The sequence below is a fragment of the Fusarium sambucinum genome, chromosome III (assembly GCF_050947815.1).
Source record: "Fusarium sambucinum isolate potato_lamoka chromosome III, whole genome shotgun sequence".
Classification (NCBI taxonomy): Eukaryota; Fungi; Ascomycota; class Sordariomycetes; order Hypocreales; family Nectriaceae; genus Fusarium; species Fusarium sambucinum.
Window position 1 is genome coordinate 3,217,729 of NC_139292.1, and position 21,223 is coordinate 3,238,951.

General features: G+C 48.4%; 12 protein-coding genes across 12 annotated transcripts; 7 read left to right on the forward strand and 5 right to left on the reverse strand.

Annotated features, from left to right (window-relative positions):
• Window positions 1-354: 354 nt before the first annotated feature.
• On the forward strand, window positions 355-1,959 carry FSST1_011229 (uncharacterized protein; the record flags this gene model as incomplete). Its single annotated transcript, XM_083234340.1, has 1 exon — window positions 355-1,959. One exon carries the CDS (start codon window positions 355-357, stop codon window positions 1,957-1,959), a length of 1,605 nt encoding a protein of 534 aa, XP_083080925.1.
• A 225-nt stretch (window positions 1,960-2,184) lies between these two features.
• On the reverse strand, window positions 2,185-3,300 carry FSST1_011230 (CobW/HypB/UreG, nucleotide-binding domain-containing protein; the record flags this gene model as incomplete). The annotated part of the gene is made up of 1 exon (XM_083234341.1): window positions 2,185-3,300. The coding sequence occupies one exon, from the start codon at window positions 3,298-3,300 to the stop codon at window positions 2,185-2,187; it is 1,116 nt and encodes a 371-aa protein (XP_083080926.1).
• Window positions 3,301-3,727: 427 nt separating this feature from the next.
• On the forward strand, window positions 3,728-4,087 carry FSST1_011231 (uncharacterized protein; the record flags this gene model as incomplete). Its single annotated transcript, XM_083234342.1, has 2 exons — window positions 3,728-3,848; window positions 3,900-4,087. The coding sequence occupies 2 exons, from the start codon at window positions 3,728-3,730 to the stop codon at window positions 4,085-4,087; spliced, it is 309 nt and encodes a 102-aa protein (XP_083080927.1).
• Window positions 4,088-5,524: 1,437 nt separating this feature from the next.
• FSST1_011232 (PUL domain-containing protein) lies at window positions 5,525-7,305 on the reverse strand (the record flags this gene model as incomplete). The annotated part of the gene is made up of 2 exons (XM_083234343.1): window positions 5,525-6,979; window positions 7,033-7,305. 2 exons carry the CDS (start codon window positions 7,303-7,305, stop codon window positions 5,525-5,527), a joined length of 1,728 nt encoding a protein of 575 aa, XP_083080928.1.
• An 878-nt stretch (window positions 7,306-8,183) lies between these two features.
• FSST1_011233 (guanosine diphosphatase) lies at window positions 8,184-9,944 on the forward strand (the record flags this gene model as incomplete). The annotated part of the gene is made up of 3 exons (XM_083234345.1): window positions 8,184-8,415; window positions 8,484-9,837; window positions 9,887-9,944. 3 exons carry the CDS (start codon window positions 8,184-8,186, stop codon window positions 9,942-9,944), a joined length of 1,644 nt encoding a protein of 547 aa, XP_083080929.1.
• Window positions 9,945-10,190: 246 nt separating this feature from the next.
• On the reverse strand, window positions 10,191-11,341 carry FSST1_011234 (uncharacterized protein; the record flags this gene model as incomplete). The annotated part of the gene is made up of 2 exons (XM_083234346.1): window positions 10,191-10,565; window positions 10,616-11,341. The coding sequence occupies 2 exons, from the start codon at window positions 11,339-11,341 to the stop codon at window positions 10,191-10,193; spliced, it is 1,101 nt and encodes a 366-aa protein (XP_083080930.1).
• A 531-nt stretch (window positions 11,342-11,872) lies between these two features.
• On the forward strand, window positions 11,873-12,823 carry FSST1_011235 (Rab family GTPase YPT7; the record flags this gene model as incomplete). Its single annotated transcript, XM_083234347.1, has 7 exons — window positions 11,873-11,902; window positions 11,971-12,024; window positions 12,088-12,183; window positions 12,242-12,421; window positions 12,471-12,515; window positions 12,564-12,666; window positions 12,714-12,823. 7 exons carry the CDS (start codon window positions 11,873-11,875, stop codon window positions 12,821-12,823), a joined length of 618 nt encoding a protein of 205 aa, XP_083080931.1.
• Window positions 12,824-13,570: 747 nt separating this feature from the next.
• FSST1_011236 (acyl-CoA dehydrogenase/oxidase) lies at window positions 13,571-15,089 on the forward strand (the record flags this gene model as incomplete). The annotated part of the gene is made up of 4 exons (XM_083234348.1): window positions 13,571-13,594; window positions 13,653-13,729; window positions 13,779-14,523; window positions 14,577-15,089. The coding sequence occupies 4 exons, from the start codon at window positions 13,571-13,573 to the stop codon at window positions 15,087-15,089; spliced, it is 1,359 nt and encodes a 452-aa protein (XP_083080932.1).
• A 941-nt stretch (window positions 15,090-16,030) lies between these two features.
• FSST1_011237 (Spo12 family protein) lies at window positions 16,031-16,456 on the forward strand (the record flags this gene model as incomplete). Its single annotated transcript, XM_083234349.1, has 3 exons — window positions 16,031-16,158; window positions 16,210-16,293; window positions 16,351-16,456. 3 exons carry the CDS (start codon window positions 16,031-16,033, stop codon window positions 16,454-16,456), a joined length of 318 nt encoding a protein of 105 aa, XP_083080933.1.
• Window positions 16,457-16,818: 362 nt separating this feature from the next.
• On the reverse strand, window positions 16,819-18,395 carry FSST1_011238 (P-loop containing nucleoside triphosphate hydrolase protein; the record flags this gene model as incomplete). The annotated part of the gene is made up of 6 exons (XM_083234350.1): window positions 16,819-17,404; window positions 17,458-17,889; window positions 17,990-18,014; window positions 18,069-18,083; window positions 18,288-18,316; window positions 18,367-18,395. The coding sequence occupies 6 exons, from the start codon at window positions 18,393-18,395 to the stop codon at window positions 16,819-16,821; spliced, it is 1,116 nt and encodes a 371-aa protein (XP_083080934.1).
• A 317-nt stretch (window positions 18,396-18,712) lies between these two features.
• Window positions 18,713-19,971, forward strand: FSST1_011239 (active spliceosome conformation promoter CWC2; the record flags this gene model as incomplete). Its single annotated transcript, XM_083234351.1, has 2 exons — window positions 18,713-19,328; window positions 19,379-19,971. 2 exons carry the CDS (start codon window positions 18,713-18,715, stop codon window positions 19,969-19,971), a joined length of 1,209 nt encoding a protein of 402 aa, XP_083080935.1.
• Window positions 19,972-20,061: 90 nt separating this feature from the next.
• On the reverse strand, window positions 20,062-20,961 carry FSST1_011240 (urease accessory protein UreF; the record flags this gene model as incomplete). The annotated part of the gene is made up of 2 exons (XM_083234352.1): window positions 20,062-20,777; window positions 20,829-20,961. 2 exons carry the CDS (start codon window positions 20,959-20,961, stop codon window positions 20,062-20,064), a joined length of 849 nt encoding a protein of 282 aa, XP_083080936.1.
• Between the last annotated feature and the right edge of the window lie 262 nt (window positions 20,962-21,223).

The following is a 21,223-nucleotide window of genomic DNA, read 5'->3' on the forward strand; positions in this document are numbered from 1 at the left end:
TAGGTAAGACGCGGCGTATACTATTTCGATTTACTCTAACAAGGTTTGCAGTTCTTCAACCACGAGAAACTTTATCCCGTCTTTTCCCCAGAAGCTCGACCGCTGACACCCTGTCAAGATCCAGGACCCCTCTCGTCTATCAGTCACTTACATTCCAGTCGCCCAACCTGCCATCACTTAGTCTGAAAAAGGGGACTGATAGCCAAGGTTTTCTTATAAACGAATGTTGAAGGGCCACTCAAAATCAGGTTTTGGGGATTTCTTGTTCTCTTATCTATGAACCTCTGAGACATTGGTCTTGAGAGCCTTCAGACAAACCCTTATTTTCCCGCCCCAACCTCTTCGCTCGTTACGATGCCTTCTTGGACCATCACCAACGACGACAAGATGAGCAGTTGGCGGGACCAGCTCTCGCCTCGGAACTTGAGTTTCCGGGGCTTCAGAAGAGCTTCAGAGTCAGTAGCAAAGACAAGCTCAACGGCGAAAACAGACTTTAATATGATGCATTATCCTGACCGGCCTACGAGGAGGATCACGGAGGCCGATATTCCCAATGACGAAGAGTGTAAAAAGTCATTGGTGAGGATGAGAAAGGCTTCTTTTGCAGAGCAAATACAGCATCGAAGAAATGACCACCACCATCAACATCAAAATCAGTTATCCCCAGTACCAGAACCAGCACCTACACCTGAAGGACCATTTACATTAAAATTGCCCACATCAAAAGTGCCCCGGATCGAGGCCCCTCGGGTAGAACCGCCACCACCACCACCGTCACCACGAGCTCAGCCAGAACAACCTCAAGTAGAGGAATCGCGAGCACAGCAACCGTCGAGATTAACATTTGGTCCTTTCAATGGCCCATTCCGATCAGCTTACGGGTCACTTTCACCAGCTCAAGAAGAGCCAGAAAACGTCGACAATGATGAACCTGCAGCAACAGCGCAGGGTGGACTACAAGTACCAGAGCCAGCGATTGATATTCGAAAAAGTATCCTGGCTGTCGACGACCTCAACTTGGCAACGGGGCCAGCTGCTTCGCCGGTTGTGATCAGCGAGGCCAAGACTATCAGACTCGAACGAGTCGAACGAATCGACAGCACCCCCGCCGCCTCACCATTCTCATCACCACGACCCAGCGATGCTTCATTAATAGGATGGCCCAAGCGAAAACCATCGGTACAAATGGTTGCTATCCGTCCATCATCGCAGGACTCTCAGAGGCGAAAGCCTTCTGTTCACGCAGTTGTTATGCGACGCCCTTCAACAAAACCTCATATAGAAGCCCTCAGCTCTCATCCAACTCACTCATCTACTACCGCGCAAGTCCACGTTCGACAGGATAGTGTGTCAGACCCAATGTGTCGCATATGCCATAACGGAATTGCCGAGAGGTCTGGTACCTGTTCAATCTGCGACAATGACTCAATGACAGCCACTCCCGTCGAGATTAGCCCCAACTTTTCAAGACTTCACCATAAGCCAACTATCAAAAAGTACAATCGCCCTCCACCACTGGTCTCTCAATCTCTCAACGGCATCGCAAAACTTCACCGTCCTTCGGCATCTCTCACATCAGACCCCGAAGCCAATCAGATCTCACCACCGGCTTCACCGCCAGGGTCACGCAGTAGCAGCACAGCTGAGACTGTCAAGAGCCTTGCAACCGGACCGTCTGTACCTCCAACGCCCATGTCAGCGCTCTCGACGCCTGAAGTATTCAAGCTGTTCAAGGAAGAGGTTGAAAGCCGAGTCCAGGCAGTCGATGGTCCTGCATTCGACGATCCTTGGATGGCCAAGTCTAGGACTCCAGAAGATGATGTTTATGAGGATGACTGGGCAGACTACTACTTTGACGAACAGAACTTCAATGCCAGGCCTGGTAAGCAAACTGAAAGTCAGGCGCCTGATTTGCATTTCGTTGCAAGCCCAGTTTGCCCAGGCCCAGGCTGGATATGAAATTTACATAAAAGGGATTCCATGTAAAAAGACTGTACAGTGTTTGTATTTCAAAATTTAGGTAGCGGTTTGATTTTTCTATATCCCTGGTCAGATAGCGACAAGCATATCTTTCAATCATGAGTCTATGTTTCTTCATAAACATTCCTTTTCATCTCTTCGTGACGTCTTTTTCCTCATCTTTCTCTATATCTAAGTTCTGTATGTTTCTCTATCCATTTTACTCTATAGAATTTTAGTAACGGCCAATCCACTTGAATCGCCGCCGTCTAGTTCTACCAAGCCACCAGCTTCAAGTCTCTTCTTCCACTTGTTGCTCTCATATCGCGCAAAAATCATGGTCATGCGCAGTGTAACATCACTACTTGAATCGTGCTCCTGTAGCGCTTCCACGACGGGCGTGAACGTCCAGCGACCGAACGCCCAGTTGAGGATGTACCGACCTGATGCGCTGGGCTCTGGCTTGGGAATATCGGGGTCTGAGTTTGTTGGTGTGGTTGACAGTGAGACGAGAGCCTTGATGCGGTAAGCCTCGTCTTTAGGCGCAGAGGAGAGGAATGCGATGAGCTTCTCGGTATTTATGCGGGCTGTTGGGTCGGCCTTGAGGACAACTGAGAGAACCTCAACTTCACTCTGGTGATTATGCGAGTGGCCGTTTGTTGTACCGTTGGAGTGCTCATGACTGTGACCGTTAGTCTTCTCGACGTCCGACTCTGTCAACTCTTGCGCCAAGCCACCATCCACACCAAAAATTATGTCCATAGGGACTCTGCCCTTGTCGCTCTTGACCTTGGCCACATCTACCTCCAAATCGCCAACTCGATCGAGACACTCGTCATATCGCAACATGCTGACATTCTCCCACTTGTTGAAGACGATGAGATCGGTGTAGCGCGCCTGGATACGGGCTGTGTAACTGGTATCCTCGTAGCCCTTCCAATTCTCAACATCGATGACACTGATGACACCATCAAGGATGTACTTTCCAGACTCGCGCGCAAGGCGGTTCACCTCAAGTGCGAGAGTCGCAGGGAAAGCAGACCCGCTAGTCTCGATAACAATTCGGTCGGGGGTGACGGTGTCTTCGAGTTCCTTGAGCGCGGGGCCGAGCTGGCCAACGAGGTTACAGCAGATACATCCGTTTAGAAGCTCCTGAACACCTGAGATGGAAGAGTTTGCGGCGAGTTGCGAGTCAACTGCAAGATCGCCGAATTCGTTCTTTAAAAGGGCGAGTTTGTAGTCGGGGTTCTTGGCGCGAAGTTGCGGGATGAGGTTGAGAATGAGTGTCGTCTTGCCCGAGCCCAAGAAGCCTGTGACAATCGTGATGGGAATTTGTGGCATCTCTATGTTCTTGCGACGCTATCGAAGGTGAATGCAGTATGTCAAAGTTTTGTTCCTGATAAAATACCTCTTCCAAAGTGTTAGACAAACAATCAGTGATTGTTGGGTGATGGTCAGCCCATCAGAGCGGCCCGATAAGATAGACTTTTGACCGTTATCGGGCCTTATCGGACATGACCCCACCATCTGCTAATTGACGTCACCCGCAAGGTTGGACGAAGCTGAAGTTCAGAAGGACAGGACAAGACGCATCGATCTACGCCAATTGCGTATGCCAATGCTCAGATACAAGCCAAGGAAACACAGTAGTCGAGGTTACTTCATCAATAAATACGATTATTCACCTGCCTCTTTCTCTTCCCGTTTCATAATCTTATTCGGAGCATCATCCTTTTTCAGGAAACACAACCCGTATAACACAGCAAAGATGACTTCAGAGAACAACAACAACAACAACAAGGAGGAAACCTTCAAGACGCAGCTCGATAAGGCTGCGGACAACACTCGCGAGATGGAGAACCAGAAACCTAACCCCATTGTCGAGAAGAGTAGGTTCTTCATAACATTTTGTCGATAAACAAATACTAACATTTCCTCAGTCACAGAATATGTCCCTGCAGCCGCCAAGATCTTGCCCACTGGCCAAAGCCCTCCGAAGGAAGAAGACAAACCCCCAGGACCTCCCGAACGACCGCATCACGATCACAAGATTGAGGATTTCGTGAGAGACCAGCACAGAAGTCAAGGCATTGAAAGTGTTTTGGGGCAGGCTTCCAATGACGAGTAATGGTGTTGTACTGATCAAGGGAAAGGTTGCTTGCTGCACATGTATTTAGGCTTTCGGCGAACACGAATGAATGATTTTATGATTCGCATGCTTGATGTTTAATTTGACGTGAAGCTGCATCCAGAAGTGCCGTAATGATCAACGCTAACAAACGCATCAAGGATCAATTATCCTGGTCACTGACAACGATCTTTGAGCCTCATGAGCTTTGACATGGGCTTGCCAATGATGTACAAGTCTTGGTTCGCATGGATCTTGTCCCTGTGAAGCTCGAAATAGCAGTGCCTAAGCAGCCCTTGGAAGGTGCACGAGTGCGAGGTTCACAATCAAGACAGCAAGGAGCATATTTACGGCAACGCACACGCTGGGTTAATCCAGTCGAGCACAGCACACAAATCTACTAGTCAAATTATCAAAATCCTTTTCAGGATGATGAGATGTCCCCCCTTCTTGGCATTACACCGCCTACAGAGATCGATGCGAAACATCGACGCTGGCGGAGAATTTCCTATATCCAAGGGTTATAATCTACTGAGCGATTCCCTATGTGGGAAAGGCAACGCGACACCGTGGGAGGTTAACCTGAAAGGTCGGGTGAAGGTCGTGGCGGCTCAGAAAACAATTAAAAATTGCTTTTTGATCTAAGGAGCAAAAACAAAATAGATCGGGAGAAAGTCGAGTTTATATAGGCCTCGAAAAATCTGCAAGCGGGGCATCCTGTGTGATTATTCAGCAGCAAATTTACCTATGGGACTGCTCCACCAAATTTTCTGTTAGAGGTGGTTGGGAAGTGGACACAGCGGGACTTCAATGTCTTGAGTGCTCAACTTACCCTACAAGTTGACATGATTTTTCATGTTCAAACTCAGGTACTGGAGTGAATAAGTATACACAGAATCATTCTTGATTTATTTTCTAAATATTTCTGAAGAAATACGCATACTGTAAATGGTTTGAAATACGAGATTTACCGTGATAATTCTATGCTCTTCAGTCTAACGATAGAGATACATGTCCCGTCATCTTACGTACGAATCCACTTCAGCAAACCATGATTAAAACATAATCAAATTTGGGTCTCGGTGTGTTGTCCCAGGGATATGACAAATTGACACGAGATATATTGATGGAAGTACTATTATTGTTCGAGCACAATGTTATCTAAAACCTCGAGGGAACTCTTGTCGCAAATATGGCATGAGATTATAGTGCCTACCTAGCTTATCACACCCAGTGATAATGCGGTATGGGTACGTTCAAATAGTCCAGATATTCTCGATAATTGATCAATGTTAGGTACTTCATACGCATAAATACAAGAAGTCCAAGTTACCAGCTTAGTTCTACATGCTGGTGATCAGTAATAACTTGGTGTGGCATCGTCCATTAAACACGTAGGTCTATCAACAACAATGTAATCATTGAACCATTATCCAGCTAGGGTTTCCTAAGCCCTTGACCCAAAAGTTCAGTGCCAACTTCTGTGATCAGTTTCTCGTCAGGAAATTTTGACTTTTTAGCCAAAATGCTATCCTGTGCGCCAACTGCCTGGAGAAGGTCTGGCAGCTCCCCATCGAGTGGCGTGCCATAAACCAAGTGGCCTAAAGCCAACAACATCCCATGTAATGCCTCTGAAGACTTTTCCTCCAGTGATATAGCCTCCACCACTGACGCGGCAAGTTCCAGTTCATCATCTCCTGACAAAGTTGGCTTTGAACCATTTCTGGCTTTTCGGTTTGCCAGTGATAAATTGAAAAGAAGCGATGAAGCTGCAACCCTCACGTTGTTGTGGCTCTCATCTAGGAAACTAGACGAGACGAGAAGAATGATTGCTGCGCGCAACGAGCTGTCCCGCATGATTTCGTCAGGGAACAGGGGCGTCGAGAAGAAGTTGCAGGCCATCTGTAGCGTGACAAGGCGCAGAGCATAAGGGCAGTCTGTCTTTTGAGCGACTGATTCTAGTACGGCTAGAACCGTATCATGGCTCTTCTCTTCTGCAAAGAAGCCACTGATTCTAGGGTCTGAGAGTGCACATCTGAACAGGTCGACAATAGTGAAGAGGATGTCGATGGGTAATGATGTGACCGAATCTTTAATGAGACTCGACAAACGGCTCATATCAGGGATAACTGCACTCGAAGGACCGTCCTTTGTTCGGTCTTCCAGATACTGCTTGAGAGCCTTGACTTCAGGCTTACTAGAAACCTCAGAACCCATCTTCGCCATGAGCTTGTCCAACGGTGGAATTTTGGTGTAAAGTACCGGCTTTACATTCGGGCTGGAAAAAGTAGGAAGACGTAATCGCTCATGAGGATGAACAGGGTGGGCCATCTGAACGAGAAGCTGTACGTTGCCTCGGAGAGCAGCTGGGTCAGCCCCTGACCACCTATTCTCCTCCTCGCCACGAAGGAATGTCACGATAGTGGGCGTTGCCCTGATCGAATATCGACTTCCGATTTCATGCTGCTGGGGCTGTGAAATGTCGACTTTCATGAGAATCGCCTTATCACCAACTTCGTCCGCGAGCTCGTCATAAATCGGGTAGAGCGTTTTGCAAGGCGGGCATGTTGCCGACGTGAAGAAAACGACCGCACATGAGTTCTTTGCCGCACTAATCAAACGATCAAATTCAGATGCGTTGGTAATGTTTTTGACACCATGCGTTGGAGTTGCAGCTGGTGCCTGAGAGCTCTCCTGCAGCCCAAGTATAGAGCCACCCTGTCTTCCCGCGTTGATCCCTTGAGTGAGCTGAGGAAGCAACATTCGACCCATGGGCGAGTCGAGGACAGCTTGTGGCATCTTGACGATGTGCTTAGGAATACCCTTTCCGAGTAGAAAGTTTGCGAACGAATCCGAGAAGTTATTGCAGTTGTGATGAAACAAGTCGTACGCCTATACATTGTCAGAGATGAGCACAGCACAAGTGAGTTATAGATTGGTGGTACCTCTAATGTAAAGATTGGTCTTAGAGAATCGAGAAACTCTTCAATGACATCTATGGGCAGATTCGTCGTGCCAAGAGGGATCTTTTCCAGTGGCTGACCGAGATGTGAGGAGCCTGGCCTAATCGCGATGATGCCTCCATCATAGACGTACTCTTTGCCGTTCAGCTCTATCGAGGTGTGGTATATGGCATCAAGTTGAAAGCCCAGAATGCCCATGGACATCTGACGAGCTAAACCTCGTGAGAGGTCATAGACAAAGAGTTGCACATCCATTTCTTGTCGCTGACTTTAGATGATGGATGAATCTGATGCGCGTAGGTGTTTTAATTATGAAATGACGTCTAATAAATGGTGTTGTGCTTAGGAAAGGATTTCGGAGAGAATAAAAGTGGTTGTTATCATGGTATCGAAAATGTTGGTAGAATATGGGCTACTAATCTATCTAGCATTCGCAAATGAAGCAGGCAACATTGCGTACGACTGGAACATTCTGGAGGCGCAGACTTAAAAAGGTCTACGCAAGAGGCAAATTCAGGCATTGCGATGATGACAACAATAAGCGCGATAATAGTGAGGTTTATTACTAGATAGAGACACTTGTGAGATTTCAAAGACGCACCCAAAATATATGACTTTAATCATTTGTCGCTGTAGTGAACACTTTCTCAAACTTCATGACATCAAACAATGTCTTGTCCTGACGATTTAGCGGTGGGGCATCTAAAATTAGGCGACTCTTCACTTTCAGGGGCGTGGAGATCGTTTTTCTTAGGGAAGACCAGCCCCTGACAGATGCAGATGCGGCGTACAACCATCGCCATGACCGTGGAGGTGCGGGTGCTTCTTGATGCAGATTGGCTACAAGATGCAAACCAAACCTTTTCCGTCTGATAAAAAAAGTATACGACCCCCCTTTCTCTTCCCATTATCTGCCTGCAGCATTGATTGCCAGCTTGTCAAAAGTAACCTATTTCCTCATCCCTTTTTGATGGAAATTAATTCCTCTTTGCCACGCTCCAATCCCCTTCTACTCCAAGTCACCCTCGTTTTGACATTCCTACCCCCTACCTAAAAAAGGGACCCTCTAATGCTCAACCGAGTCCAGGCCCTTTAAAGACAATCTTATCTCCCTTCTCGCGAGACCCGCGCTCATGAGAACACCCACATCGCCCTCTTCATCAAAGTTGCCAGGTTTCGATCCTCACGAGAAACCAGACCGATACAAGTTTAAGCCCAAAAGGCAAGGCATTATTGGCAGGATGAAGGAATCTTGGATGACGCAGTCCCAGCGAACGAGGTGGATTAAGACTGCCGCCATCGTCTTTGCGATCGTTACCCTCTTTTACTTTATTTCCCCTAAGGGCGTTGAAGTGTATCACGAAGGTACGCCGAGTGGAGGTAGTAGCAGCAGTCGATCGAGTCTCAACAACCTCATGCTAACGAACCGACAGTTACCCAGCCCGCTCACAGCAGCAACAATGGACAGTCACCCTCCGATTCTTCGTACGGTACCGAGCGATGCACCAAGTCCTTCTCCAAGGATAAGCCTATCGTCCAGTATGTTCTCATGATCGATGCCGGCAGCACTGGTTCGCGAATCCACGTCTACAAGTTCAACAACTGCGGTCCTACACCCGAGCTCGAGCATGAGGAGTTCAAGATGACCGAAAAGGAAGTTGGCGGTCTGAGCAACTACAAGGGCGACCCTGTGGCCGCTGCCAAGAGTCTCGATCCTCTTCTGAAGGTCGCCATGGACACTGTTCCCAACGCTCTCAAGGGCTGTACTCCCGTTGCCGTCAAGGCCACCGCTGGTCTTCGAATGATTGGAAAGGAACCCGCCGACGCTATCCTCAACGAAGTCCGACGACATCTCGAGCAAGATTACCCCTTCCCTGTTGTCGACAAGGAGAACGAGGGCGTCGTTATCATGGACGGCTCTCTGGAGGGTGTTTATGCTTGGATCACTACCAACTACCTGCTAGGCAAGATTGGCGGCCCCGATAAGAGCGAGACTGCCGCTACCTTTGATCTTGGTGGTGGCTCTACCCAGATTGTTTTCGAGCCTACTTTCAAGGGCGTCGCTGATGGCGGTATGCCCGAGAAGCTTGCCGAGGGCGACCACAAGTACGACCTTGACTTTGGTGGCCGTCACTTCGAGCTTTACCAGCACTCTCACTTGGGTTATGGTCTGATGGCTGCCCGCAAGGCCATTCACGGAGCTTTGATCAAGGACCTCACTGCTTCCAAGGGTGATGACAAGAGCTGGTTGAAGGAGCCCATTGTCAACCCTTGCATTGCCCCCGGAATGACCAAGGCTGTCAACGTCACCCTAGATGGCAGCGAGGATCTGACTTTGGTCACCTTTACCGGGCCCTCTCAGCCTGCTCCCGCTCAGTGCCGCAACCTGGCCGAGAAGATTCTCAAGAAGGACGAGAAGTGTGATCTTGCTCCCTGCTCTTTCAACGGTATTCACCAGCCTCTGCTGTCCAAGACCTTCAGCAAGGAGGATGTCTACATCTTCTCCTACTTCTTCGATCGCACTAAGCCTCTGGGCATGCCTGACTCCTTCACGCTCCGTGAGATGCACGACCTCACCCAGACTGTTTGTATGGGTAAGACTGCTTGGGACGTTTTCACCACCGTCCCCGAGGCCATGGCGGAGCTTAACGACCGACCTGAGTGGTGCTTGGACCTCAACTTCATGATGGCCCTTCTCCACACTGGTTACGACATGCCTATTGATCGTGAAGTCAAGATCGCCAAGAAGATCAAGGGCAACGAGCTCGGCTGGTGCCTTGGTGCTAGGTACGTTTTGCAATTAATGACATTTGTTCTTTACTAATATTATTTGTAGTTTGCCTCTTCTTGCAGGCGGTTCTGGCTGGTCTTGCAAGGTCAACCAAATTGCTTAAAGATATACCACAGGATACAAGGCGTTGAATGGAGATGCATAACGTTTTTCTTTTTACTATTAGACCAGTCCTTTACGAACGGCAACGACTTTTGGGATATGGCAAAATCATTACAATGAACTATCGGCATCATGAACCTACGATGGACTAGAATGCAAATGCGGATTGGCTTTTGCGGGAACTGGAGTCCTCGACTTGCCATGACGTGTAGATTATTATAGAACTATTTAATACAAGGTGCTCGCCTTATACCGGCGCGGTCACCATGCCCAGGACATCTTCTATAATGTCTTCAGGACCAATGTCTTCTAGTAGTGCTTCTACTGCTTCTATTCTACTGCCCCATTGCATACTCCTCTCCTTTTCTGGAGGCGTCAACTGAATTCGATGCAAGTAAACCTTGGAAGCAGCAAGGCCAACAAGAGCTGGCGTTACAAAGTCTAGACCATGCAAAGCAGCAAGGCAGCGTATGAGTTGGCCGAAGTGCTTGGTAGCCGTAGGGCTGATACCTCCAGCGACAGCTCGGTGCATACGAAGGAATGAAACGATGTTCATCTGGTAGCGGGTAACTTCAATATCCACTTGGGCCTCTTTGCTCAGAGTGCCAAGATAGCTAATGTCCTGTAAATGGTTAGTTGTGTATCCCATAAAAATGAAAAGAAGCAACGCACAGTCTCGACGATCAGAGGCGGAGTCGAGGTGGTTCCCTCACCAGGGCCCCTTTTCACAACACTGCCTGTCGATGCGGTGTCTGCATCGCTACCAGCATCTGCTTCATCCAGATTAACGAAGCCATCCTCGGGATTATGCCAATAAGTCATATATAAAAAGTCATTCAAGTGCGCCGTTACACGAGCCTCGCCTCCACTGGCTGCCTGTAATACCGGAACAAAGACAAATTGCTTCGGGGCAGTTTGTACAGAGGTTCGTGTAAATATACGACGGGTTCGGAGGAGTTCCAAGGCCTGGATTTGAACGGCTTGTGGTGCTCGATCGAGGTTTTTTGCAAGGACGACGTTGGCTATTTGAGACGCGAAAGCACCGCCGGGCGTAAGAGGACTCAGCGGTGTGCGCGGATGCGACGTGGATGGCCTCGATGTAAAGTACGAATCAGGGTTACGCAATGCTGTAGGCGAGTGGCTTGAGGGAGAAGCCTGATTGCCCAGGAGAAGAGCAGAGGCAAAGTCTTCGAGGGTCGTGGAAGGAGTACAGTCAATGACAACCCAGCTGAGCCCAAAGGTCTTTGTAGCCACCAGTTGTAGTTCCTGTATTAAGTCGTCGATGGCCTCAGAGGGTGTGCTAACGAGGCAATGTTCGCGACTAATTAAACAGAGAAGTAAAGCCAGTTCGAGATCGCTCAGAGCGTGGACCTTGTTAAGAAGGCCGTCATCCGCCATGGTTCAGCCGTATTGACTTTGGTGATACATCCATGAGGCCTGGAGTGCTGATCGTTGAAGCTCACCCAAATGGCAACTGGCACTAAAAGTATCCCTTAATCATGGCTGGTCGGTGTCGCATGATAGAGCTACATATGATGTCACGTGGAGATATAAATGACCAACCACCTTTGAACCCACTTCTTGACTTATGCATACCGCTAAACCAAAAAGCGTCTAGTGCTATATACATCACCTCGAGCGACCGACGAGGCTGCGACATTGGTACCTCCGCCCACCGTCATCTGCCGCTGCCATCTCCAAACAACACCAACCTTTTGTGAATCCGACATTTCACGACTGGACTTCTGTGCCAGATCAGATACTATAGCAGAGGGTCTGTCAATCCACGAATAGACAAAGCGACTCGAACGATAAAGAACTACGACTTCGGAAGAAGCTAGAAACCCGATTGCGCCTCGACAATTGTGTTTCGAAGGCTTGAGATAACGTCATTGAACACCGATCCCTTTTCATAAACGATCATTCACCATGTCTTCTCGAAAGAAGGTTCTTCTCAAGGTGCGATATGATAGAAAAACTGTCCAGAATCTTTCGGAACCTTGAGTATTGATACAATAGTGGAATAGGTTATCATCCTGGGCGATAGCGGTGTTGGGAAGACCAGCTTGATGAACCAATATGTACGCAACCCAGCTGAAATTGTTTGGAATTGTCCGTGACTGATGTCGATTCTGTGATGATAGGTCAACAAGAAGTTCAGTGCGAGCTACAAGGCTACTATCGGCGCCGATTTCTTGACTCGAGAGGTCCTGGTCGACGATCGACAAGTTACTATGCAGGTAGGACAAGGAGGCACATGTTCACCTTTCAAGAAAAAAAACTGATTGTTCTGGATAGCTTTGGGATACTGCCGGTCAAGAACGATTCCAGTCCCTCGGTGTTGCGTTCTACCGAGGCGCCGACTGCTGCGTTCTAGTCTACGATGTCAACAATGCCAAAAGTTTCGAGGCGCTGGACAGCTGGAGAGACGAGTTCCTCATCCAGGCTTCTCCCCGTGACCCTCCCAACTTTCCATTTGTGAGTGGTCTATCAGATTGGATGAAGGAAACGTGCTAACAGGGTTTAGGTCGTGCTTGGCAACAAGATTGATGTTGAGGAGAGCAAGCGAGTGGTAAGCCGACTCGAGCCTGTATACTGATAGTGGTCTAACGTTTCCAAGATTTCCAACAAGCGAGCCATGACTTTCTGCCAGTCCAAAGGCGACATTCCTTACTTCGAGACAAGTGCCAAGGAGGCCGTTAACATTGACCAGGCTTTTGAAGGTGAGTGCTTTTTCGTGACCGTGGTTGTTTAGACTAACAGATTGTAGTCATTGCCCGTAACGCTTTGGCCCAAGAAGAGTCTGAAGAGTTCAGCGGCGACTTTGATGACCCGATTAACATCCACATTGAGAACGACCGCGATGGCTGTGCTTGTTAAAGGAGTGGAATGGACCAAGAGCGGTGGAGACGCAACAGCGGTGGTTGAAGAGGAGGGTACTTCCCTGATGGATTATTGATATTGCCTGGAAGTATACTGCATACTGAGGCAGCCTGGGTTTAGTCTTTTTGTTTCTCATTGGTGTTCATACATGGATGCGAGTTCTCTCTATTTTCAATCATGTTTAGTTCTTGGTGACAGTGATGTTAATCTTGGGCAGTATCTAAAGATGCCTTGTGTAGGTGATGTCCCACCGCTGATAATTCGGGTATGTCTGGAGACAGCCGAGAGATTGAAGCTATCAGGCCACTAGCTGATTAAAGTCGATCCATCATCCTGAAGCTTTGAGTTGTCAAGGCCCGAGGCATTAGACCCACTCAGCTCCGAGGCCTGCGGAGAGCTCCCAATGATAGTGACAAGTACCCCGGATTTCAATGTCTCCACTTGTCATTCCTCGAGCCGTGAGAGGTGCAAATCGTCTAGTCAGCAGCCGCGAACCTCGGCTCCATCGAACCTGGACATTCGATAATGTGCGGAGAAGTTGGAGCTGGACAAACCTGGGGTAGAATTAATTTACTATTGCCTGTACTCTGTTTCTTCATATCTTTACACAATCCCTTTTCTCTTTCTCATTTCCTAAGATATTGCTGTTGAGATACTCTGCCTCATCACTTGTGACGACTGTTACCCCTTACTACACTATAAACACTATAATCACCATCCATAAGTCCACATCAAAACACTACCATGTCTGCGCGAATCCCAGCCATTGTATGTGACGCTTTCCTTCGATAATCAAGACGAACAAAAACTAACATCGTCGACTTAGGCTGCTAACCGCGTCAGCGATGCTGCCAAGAAGCAGCTTGACCTCGTCGCCAAGTTCGTTGAGGAAGAATGCATTCCGTCAGTTCTCATCCTACACTCGCGCAAACCCAATTCTGACCTTGAACAGTGCCGACCCTGTAGTAGAAGCCCTTGCTGGCGAGGGTGATGCCCGCTGGGAAGGCCATCCATCTATCATTGAGGACTTGAAGGAAAAGGCCCGCAAGCTTGGTCTCTGGAACATGTTCCTCCCCAAGGGTCACTACAAGGAGTCGCCTGGCTGGACTAACCTTGAATACGGCCTCATGGCCGAGTGGCTTGGTCGCTCACACGTCGCATCTGAGGCTTGCAACTGTGCTGCCCCTGATACGGGTAACATGGAGGTATTGGCCAAGTACGGCAATGACGCCCAGAAGGCGCAGTGGTTGAAACCTCTTATGGACGGCAAGATCCGCTCAGCTTTCCTCATGACAGAGCCTCAGGTCGCTTCCTCAGATGCCACCAACATTGAGCTAAGCATTCGTCGCGAGGGCAACGAGTATGTTCTCAATGGCCAGAAGTGGTGGTCCAGCGGCGCTGGTGACCCACGATGCAAGATCTACATCGTTATGGGCAAGACAGATCCCGACAACAAGGATCCTTACAGTCAACAGTCCGTTGTCTTGGTGCCTGCTGAGACACCCGGTATTACTATCAACCGTATGCTCAAGGTGTACGGTTTCGATGATGCGCCTCACGGTCACGGACATCTGACATTCAACAACGTGAGAGTGCCTGCCTCTAACATTGTCCTCGGAGAGGGACGTGGGTTTGAGATTATTCAGGGTCGTCTAGGACCTGGCCGTATTCACCATGCTATGCGCAGCATTGGTGCCGTAAGTTTACCCGCAGCTTCATACTAAAGAAAGCTGTGCTAACAACACTACAGGCTGAGCGCGCTCTTGACTGGATGCTCCTCCGAGTCAACGATGAATCCAAGAAGCCATTTGGCAAACTCCTCCGTGAGCACGGTGTTATTATTGAGTGGATCGCCAAGTCCCGCATCGAAATCGACGCTGCTCGTCTCGTTGTCCTCAACGCAGCCATCAAGATGGACGAGCTAGGTCCCAAGAAGGCCCTCAAGGAGATCGCAGAAGCAAAGGTCCTCATTCCTCAGACAGCACTCACCGTTATCGACCGTGCTATTCAGGCCTACGGTGGTGCAGGTGTCTCTCAGGATACCCCGTTGGCGTATATGTGGGCCGGTATTAGAACATTGCGACTGGCCGATGGACCTGATGAGGTGCATCTGCAACAGATGGGACGTAACGAGAACAAGCGTAGCGCGGAGGCGACTGCCACGATCAAGAGGCAGAGGGCCAAGACTGAGGAGTTGTTGAAGGCTTATGGTGTTGAGAGACTTCAGCCTGGTGCTAGGATACAGCACAAGGCTAAGTTGTAAGGCCGCGGATGATTAGTCGAGTTAGTAGCCACATATTTGTTTGTTTGCTTCAGCATGGACAATTAGAATATCTAAGTTGTTGGTTTATTGAAATTCATGATATTTCATAGGTTGCGCTCTGACCATAGCCAATTCAAAAACTCCATTACTCCTATTTCATCCCAAGGGTACACTATAACAACAAAGGCAGGTAAACACGACATTCTTCCAATAACAAAAGAAGAACGGAGCAGCAATTAGGCTATTTTAGTCTGAATAGACATGTCACTGTGGCATTTAGCAGAGGTACTTAGGACAAAAAGGATATAGCTGTTGTCATATCGATGTTGTTTCACACATTCAACCTTCTCAGTCGTAATTGGACATTAGTGTATATCAACGCATCGTATACTCCTATTATGAGTCAATACCCAACCCCTTTCCCTTCAAAATCACACCTTCAGGGTCCAAGCTATCAAACACAAGTCATGCTATGGACTCCTATTACCCCAGTGATGGTGCGCTGTTCACGGCTTACCCACGTTAAACATAGGCCTCAGCGTGCCATTTCTCACAGTGGAGTCTATTACAGGCCTTGCCCTGTACGTATCCGTCGGGCCCATTCCAGTAATTAGCACGGTAGAACGCGGCAACAACCAACGTCATCAGATCGCTACTACCCCCCGTATCCTTGCAATTTTCACTAATTGACCGTTGCCCCGTCAACGTCAGGCACCGTTTACTTTGCCTGCTAATTTTCTGCTAGTTGTGCATGGCACGCCTATTTCATAGACGGCACCCTTAACATAAAGAACTCGCAACTCATCACAACTGTTTCTTTCATTCACCTACACATACACATACAAAGAATCAAAGAACCGTCAATCTATCTCTCCCCAATCGACCATATTTCCTCTTCATCATACACACTTTGACTTCCTTACTACTTTCAACGCTTCATCATGTCTGCCAAGGTTCTCGCCGATAAGGACGTCAACGCTCCCATGACTGAGCAGCCAGCCGTCAAGGACGTTAAGAGCATGGAATACCACCGTCAAGCCTTCCATTCCAAGATGGCCGACGAGGAGACGTAAGTGACTTTGCCTCATGAGATGAGTATTAGTTCCTAACATCGAAACAGTGACAAATACGTCTCACCATCCGACGGTATCATGAGCCCTTGCTCTCAAAAGATCAATGCTCTGCGAAACAAGCACGCCAGCAAGTTCGTCTTCCTCATCACCCTATTGTCTGTATCAACCAACTAACAATCCCCTTTCAGAGCCAAGCCCAAATCTCTCTTCGCCCAAGCGAGCGCTAAGAAACTACAAGGCGATAACCCCTTTGGCGCAAGGCCAGCACCAACCAAGGGCGTCTTCCAGCTGTAAAGCATCGTTTTGCTTCTTTTTAATTCGAGTATATCCCACTTATTCGGGATGCTCCTTTTGCTTTTTTGCGGGCTAGTGGCTTTTAGTCCATGGTGTTTATTTGAACCGCTGGAGGTCTGGTTTAGGGCGTTGGGGTTCACTTGACGTACACATATACACGCACATCAATGGTGTAGGATTGCACACTTTGGCTTGTAATGACATGATGCAATGACAGGGCTTGACTTGGCTTCTTTTCTGGTGGCCGGTTTATGTACGATCTTTATCAATACAACATGGGTTTGACATACGAAACATTGAACGCGTGCGATGTTGGACATGATGACGTTTTTGTTGAATTTCTAAGTAAAAGGCGTATACATCTATGCTTTCCAGGCAGTGCAGATATACACAACATCCTCATCCGCCACGGGGTGACTCAGACCAACTCGTTGCGGAATATGTCTTGCACTGGCACCCCACACCATAGCATATTTGAACGTATCCTTGAGGGTCCTGTGGATACGATCACACACATCCTCGATAGTGCTGTTGCTGCGAACAATTAGAGCCTCGCTGAAGTCGGGTTCTGCTCCCTTGCGCTTGGTGTAGATGCGGATCAGCTTGAGTTCCTTCCAGCATCTGTCGATGACATCCTGAATGCCCAGATCATCCTCGCAACTCATGACGACAGTGTGGTCCTCACGTGCCAGCTGGTCGAGGAAGTCGAGTGAGACACTATCAATCTTGTTGTAGACATACAAGCACTTGATGTACTTTCTGTGGTCCTTCATAATAACATCGATGAAATCATCAACTGTGGCGTTTTCATCGCGTACGAGAACCTCGCAGTTGAGGATTTTGTAATCGCGCAGAATGTTGTAAAGCATCTTCTCGTCTAACTTCTTGGGAGGGGACGAGAATGTGATTTTCATGCCACCCGCTGTCTTGACCTTGAGGTAGATGTTGCTACAAGTTTCACATTAGTAGCGATTCGAGATTGTCTCGGTCCAAGTACTTACGGTGCCTCTCGGTTGAGACGGATGCCGACTGCCTCCAATTCAGCCTCCAGCAATGCCCTTTGCTCAGCCTTCTTGGTAGCATCAAGAACCATGAGGATAAGGTCACTGGTCTTGGCAGCCGAGATGACCTGTCGTCCTCGACCCTTTCCTTCGGAAGCGCCCTCGATAATGCCGGGAAGATCGAGAAGCTGAATCTCAGCACCACCATACTCGAGCACACCAGGAATGGCTGTCAAGGTTGTGAAAGCATAAGAAGCGACCTCTGACCTTGTCTTTGTGACTTTGGATAAAAAGGTTGACTTTCCTACTGAGGGAAAACCGACAAGGGCAATTCGCGCATCACCACTTTTGCTCACATCGAAACCTGAACCGCCACCACCTCCAGCTCCGGGACCAGGCTCCAACAGCTGCGCCCTTAGTCGAGCAAGTTTTCTGAACGTGTCAGTAGTGTTGCTTAGTAAATTGCCAAGCAGAATATAATAAAAGCTAAATTTGAGGCTGATAGTACTGCTGTTGAAGAATCTGGACTTACCCTTTTAATAGACCCAAGTGATATTCTAAACTGCGTTAACACTACTGCATAATGGAATAAGATATCCATAAAAACATACCAGTTGCCTTGTTTTCTAAAAGTATGTTAGCAATTATTCGTAACAAGAAGGACGAATATTTGTTGAATAAAGAAAGGTGTGCAAAGTCAAGTCCAAGTTTAGTGTAGATTCATGATGGTCCGAGATGGCTATCACGAGTCTCTCTACCTCGGTCGTTTCCAACAAGGACTCCCACATAGTTTGATTTCAAAACTCATAGAGATTATGCTTTTCACTCACTTTGCGTCTTCTTCATCTCCTCCTCAATCCTATTGCCATGTCAGTGGTGCCCCGCCATTATCCTCAGGAATCAACTTACTCCTTGATCTTTTCCGTAATGTTCACCATCTTGCCGTTTTGAGACGCAGGCGCGCCTATAGAAGCAACTAGAAAAAGAAAGACAAATAAAACAGAGTATAAGTCTCGATTCCTCAGCGCCTGTCTAAGATCTAAATCATGAGTGGGGGGTTGAGAGACCTGATGAAGTGGTGGCAGAATTCGAATAGCAAGCTCCGCAAGTGCTGAGAGTCAGCCTCACCGCTTTCCCTTTCTGACATTTACCTCCCCCCCAGAATCTTTTACAGCCAGCCTTGCATCATCAACACAGGCTTGTCGCGTTGCCACCACAACGACTTTTCGACAATTCATCTCACAAATTCGAAATCATGGCCGACACAGCAGAAGCAGAACAAGTTGAGATGGCGCCGGTCGCTGAGCAAGAGAACCAGGAGATGACAGTAGCGACAACAAATAACGAAGTCGCGGCGCCTACTGGAAAGAAGGTCGTCAAGAAGATTATCCGCAAGAAGAAGCGGCCTGCGCGAGTCCAAGTCGACCCCGATTTCTTCACAACAGAACCCCCGCCCCAAACCGGTACGATCTTCAATATCTGGTACAACAAGTGGTCTGGCGGCGATAGAGAAGACAAGTATCTATCCAAGACCAAGGCCAAGAGTCGCTGCAATGTCTCGAAAGACAGTGGATATACCAAAGCCGACGCGATACCGGGGAGCTTTTTCTGCTTGCGTTTTGCGCGTGGAATTTGCCCCAAGGGTCAAGACTGCGACTATCTTCATCGACTTCCCGGAACATACGATCATTTTAACCCCAACGTCGATTGCTTCGGACGCGACAAGTTCTCCGACTACCGAGACGATATGGGTGGCGTGGGAAGTTTCATGAGGCAGAACCGAACAGTTTACGTGGGGAGAATTCACGTCACTGATGATATTGAAGAGATCGTGGCGCGACATTTCGCAGAATGGGGCCCTGTCGAGCGCGGTAAGTGTTTCAGCCGTTGAAGATGGCAGACATGGTGCTAACTAAAATAGTTCGTGTCCTCAACACCAGAGGTGTCGCTTTCATCACATACGTCAACCAAGCCAATGCAGAATTCGCTAAAGAGGCCATGGCACATCAGTCTCTCGACCACGAAGAGGTTCTCAACGTTCGCTGGGCAACTGCCGACCCTAATCCCATGGCGCAAGCGCGAGAGGCGCGTAAGATTGAGGAGCAAGCCGCTGATGCGATTCGCAGAGCTCTCCCTGCAGAGTTCGTTGCCGAGATCGAAGGCCGAGATCCAGAGGCCAGGAAGAGACGGAAAATTGAGAGCAGTTACGGTCTTGAGGGATACGAGGCCCCTGACGAAATCCACTTTGCTCGAGGAGCTCAGGCGGTTAATCCTTTGGGACGAGAAGGTTTCGACCTGGAATACCAGGAACGACCAATGATTGAAAACGGAGAGACCAGGTCAGTCCAGGTGGAAGAGCAACAACCGCAGCAAGAAACTGGCGGCATCTTCTCAGGCAGTACTCTTGCAGCTCTTAATAAGGCAAAGGTGGCGGTAGCATCGAAACCCAAGGCCGCAGCCTCAACAGGACCCTTGGTGGCATATGGCAGCGACAGCGACAGCGATGATGAATAGGTACAAGGCGCTTTGATTAATTTTTTTTAAAAATGCATAGATAGATATTTCTTGTAACAATAATGATACCACCCGAACAGCAAATGTTACTTAGCTGTTGAATATCCTCGAATATAGTATCTCGTGTCGTCCGATCCACAGATCCATAGCAGGCACTGTTTGGCCAGCTTCTTCCACAGGGGTCATCCACTCTCGGTCAATCATGTCGTCAATCATCCTCTGTACCTGTTGCCCAGCTAATACCTTTTGCGCGTGATAAGGACCAAATACATTCGCTCTCACTGCAGCAGAAATCAAAGCCTTGACGTGACTCAACATAAAGACGTATGCCGTTTGTCGCAATCCCAATCCGACAAGGGCGCATACCGCTCCGAACAAGGGCGCAAGATGAGCAGAAACTAATGGCACTTCATTCTGGCTCTCCTGTCTTAACGAGGCCGCAAATTCTTTCAATGCGCGCCCGTCAACATTCGGACAACTTGAGCGGAACGAGCGATCCCATATTCCCAACAACGCACGACCCTGCGCAACACTAGCACGCCGACCTACAGTACATATAATGGCAGCATCAAGCTGGTCATCTAACTGAGGAAGTCTTTCTGGGTTGCGATGCGCTGCCAGAACAAAAGGGAGTGTCGTCGCAGCGAACGAGGACAACGAAGCTGGAAGAAAAGAGACAAAGGATGCCGAGGCGCGAGGTTCATGGGCCAGATAAGACTCGAGACCGCTGCTAAAGGCGAACGAACCCAATGGAAGTGCCGAGTCTGATAAGAGAAGCAGAAAATGAGTTGTTTCGGCAAGATGAGCTATGGTATATAAGATTATACTCCTTATCTATATGGAATGCCGTGACTTACGTGAGGGAGACAGGGGTGGTGAAGGCTGGACTTTGTTTAAACGCGCCTTTGCATCGTGAAGACGCTTTTCTAATTCCAAAATCTCATCTTGAATAAGATTCGCATCAGTCGGTATCAATATTTCGGCAGGCATAATGAGATTTCAAGTTATTTTACGAGGTTGAGTTGAGTATCAAAATAGCTCGTTGAGAGATAAGATGACCGAGATAGTTTAAAAAGGCCTAGACTCTTTATCAAAACAAAACCATGACAACCATCATCATGTAAATCCAACAACCGGGATTTTATCAAATACAACCCCAAACTCCATGCCAATGCCCAATCCAACACAGTCTTTCCCATACCGGTCGACATACAATTATTAGCAACCACGTTAAAACATCTCAATCCGTTAA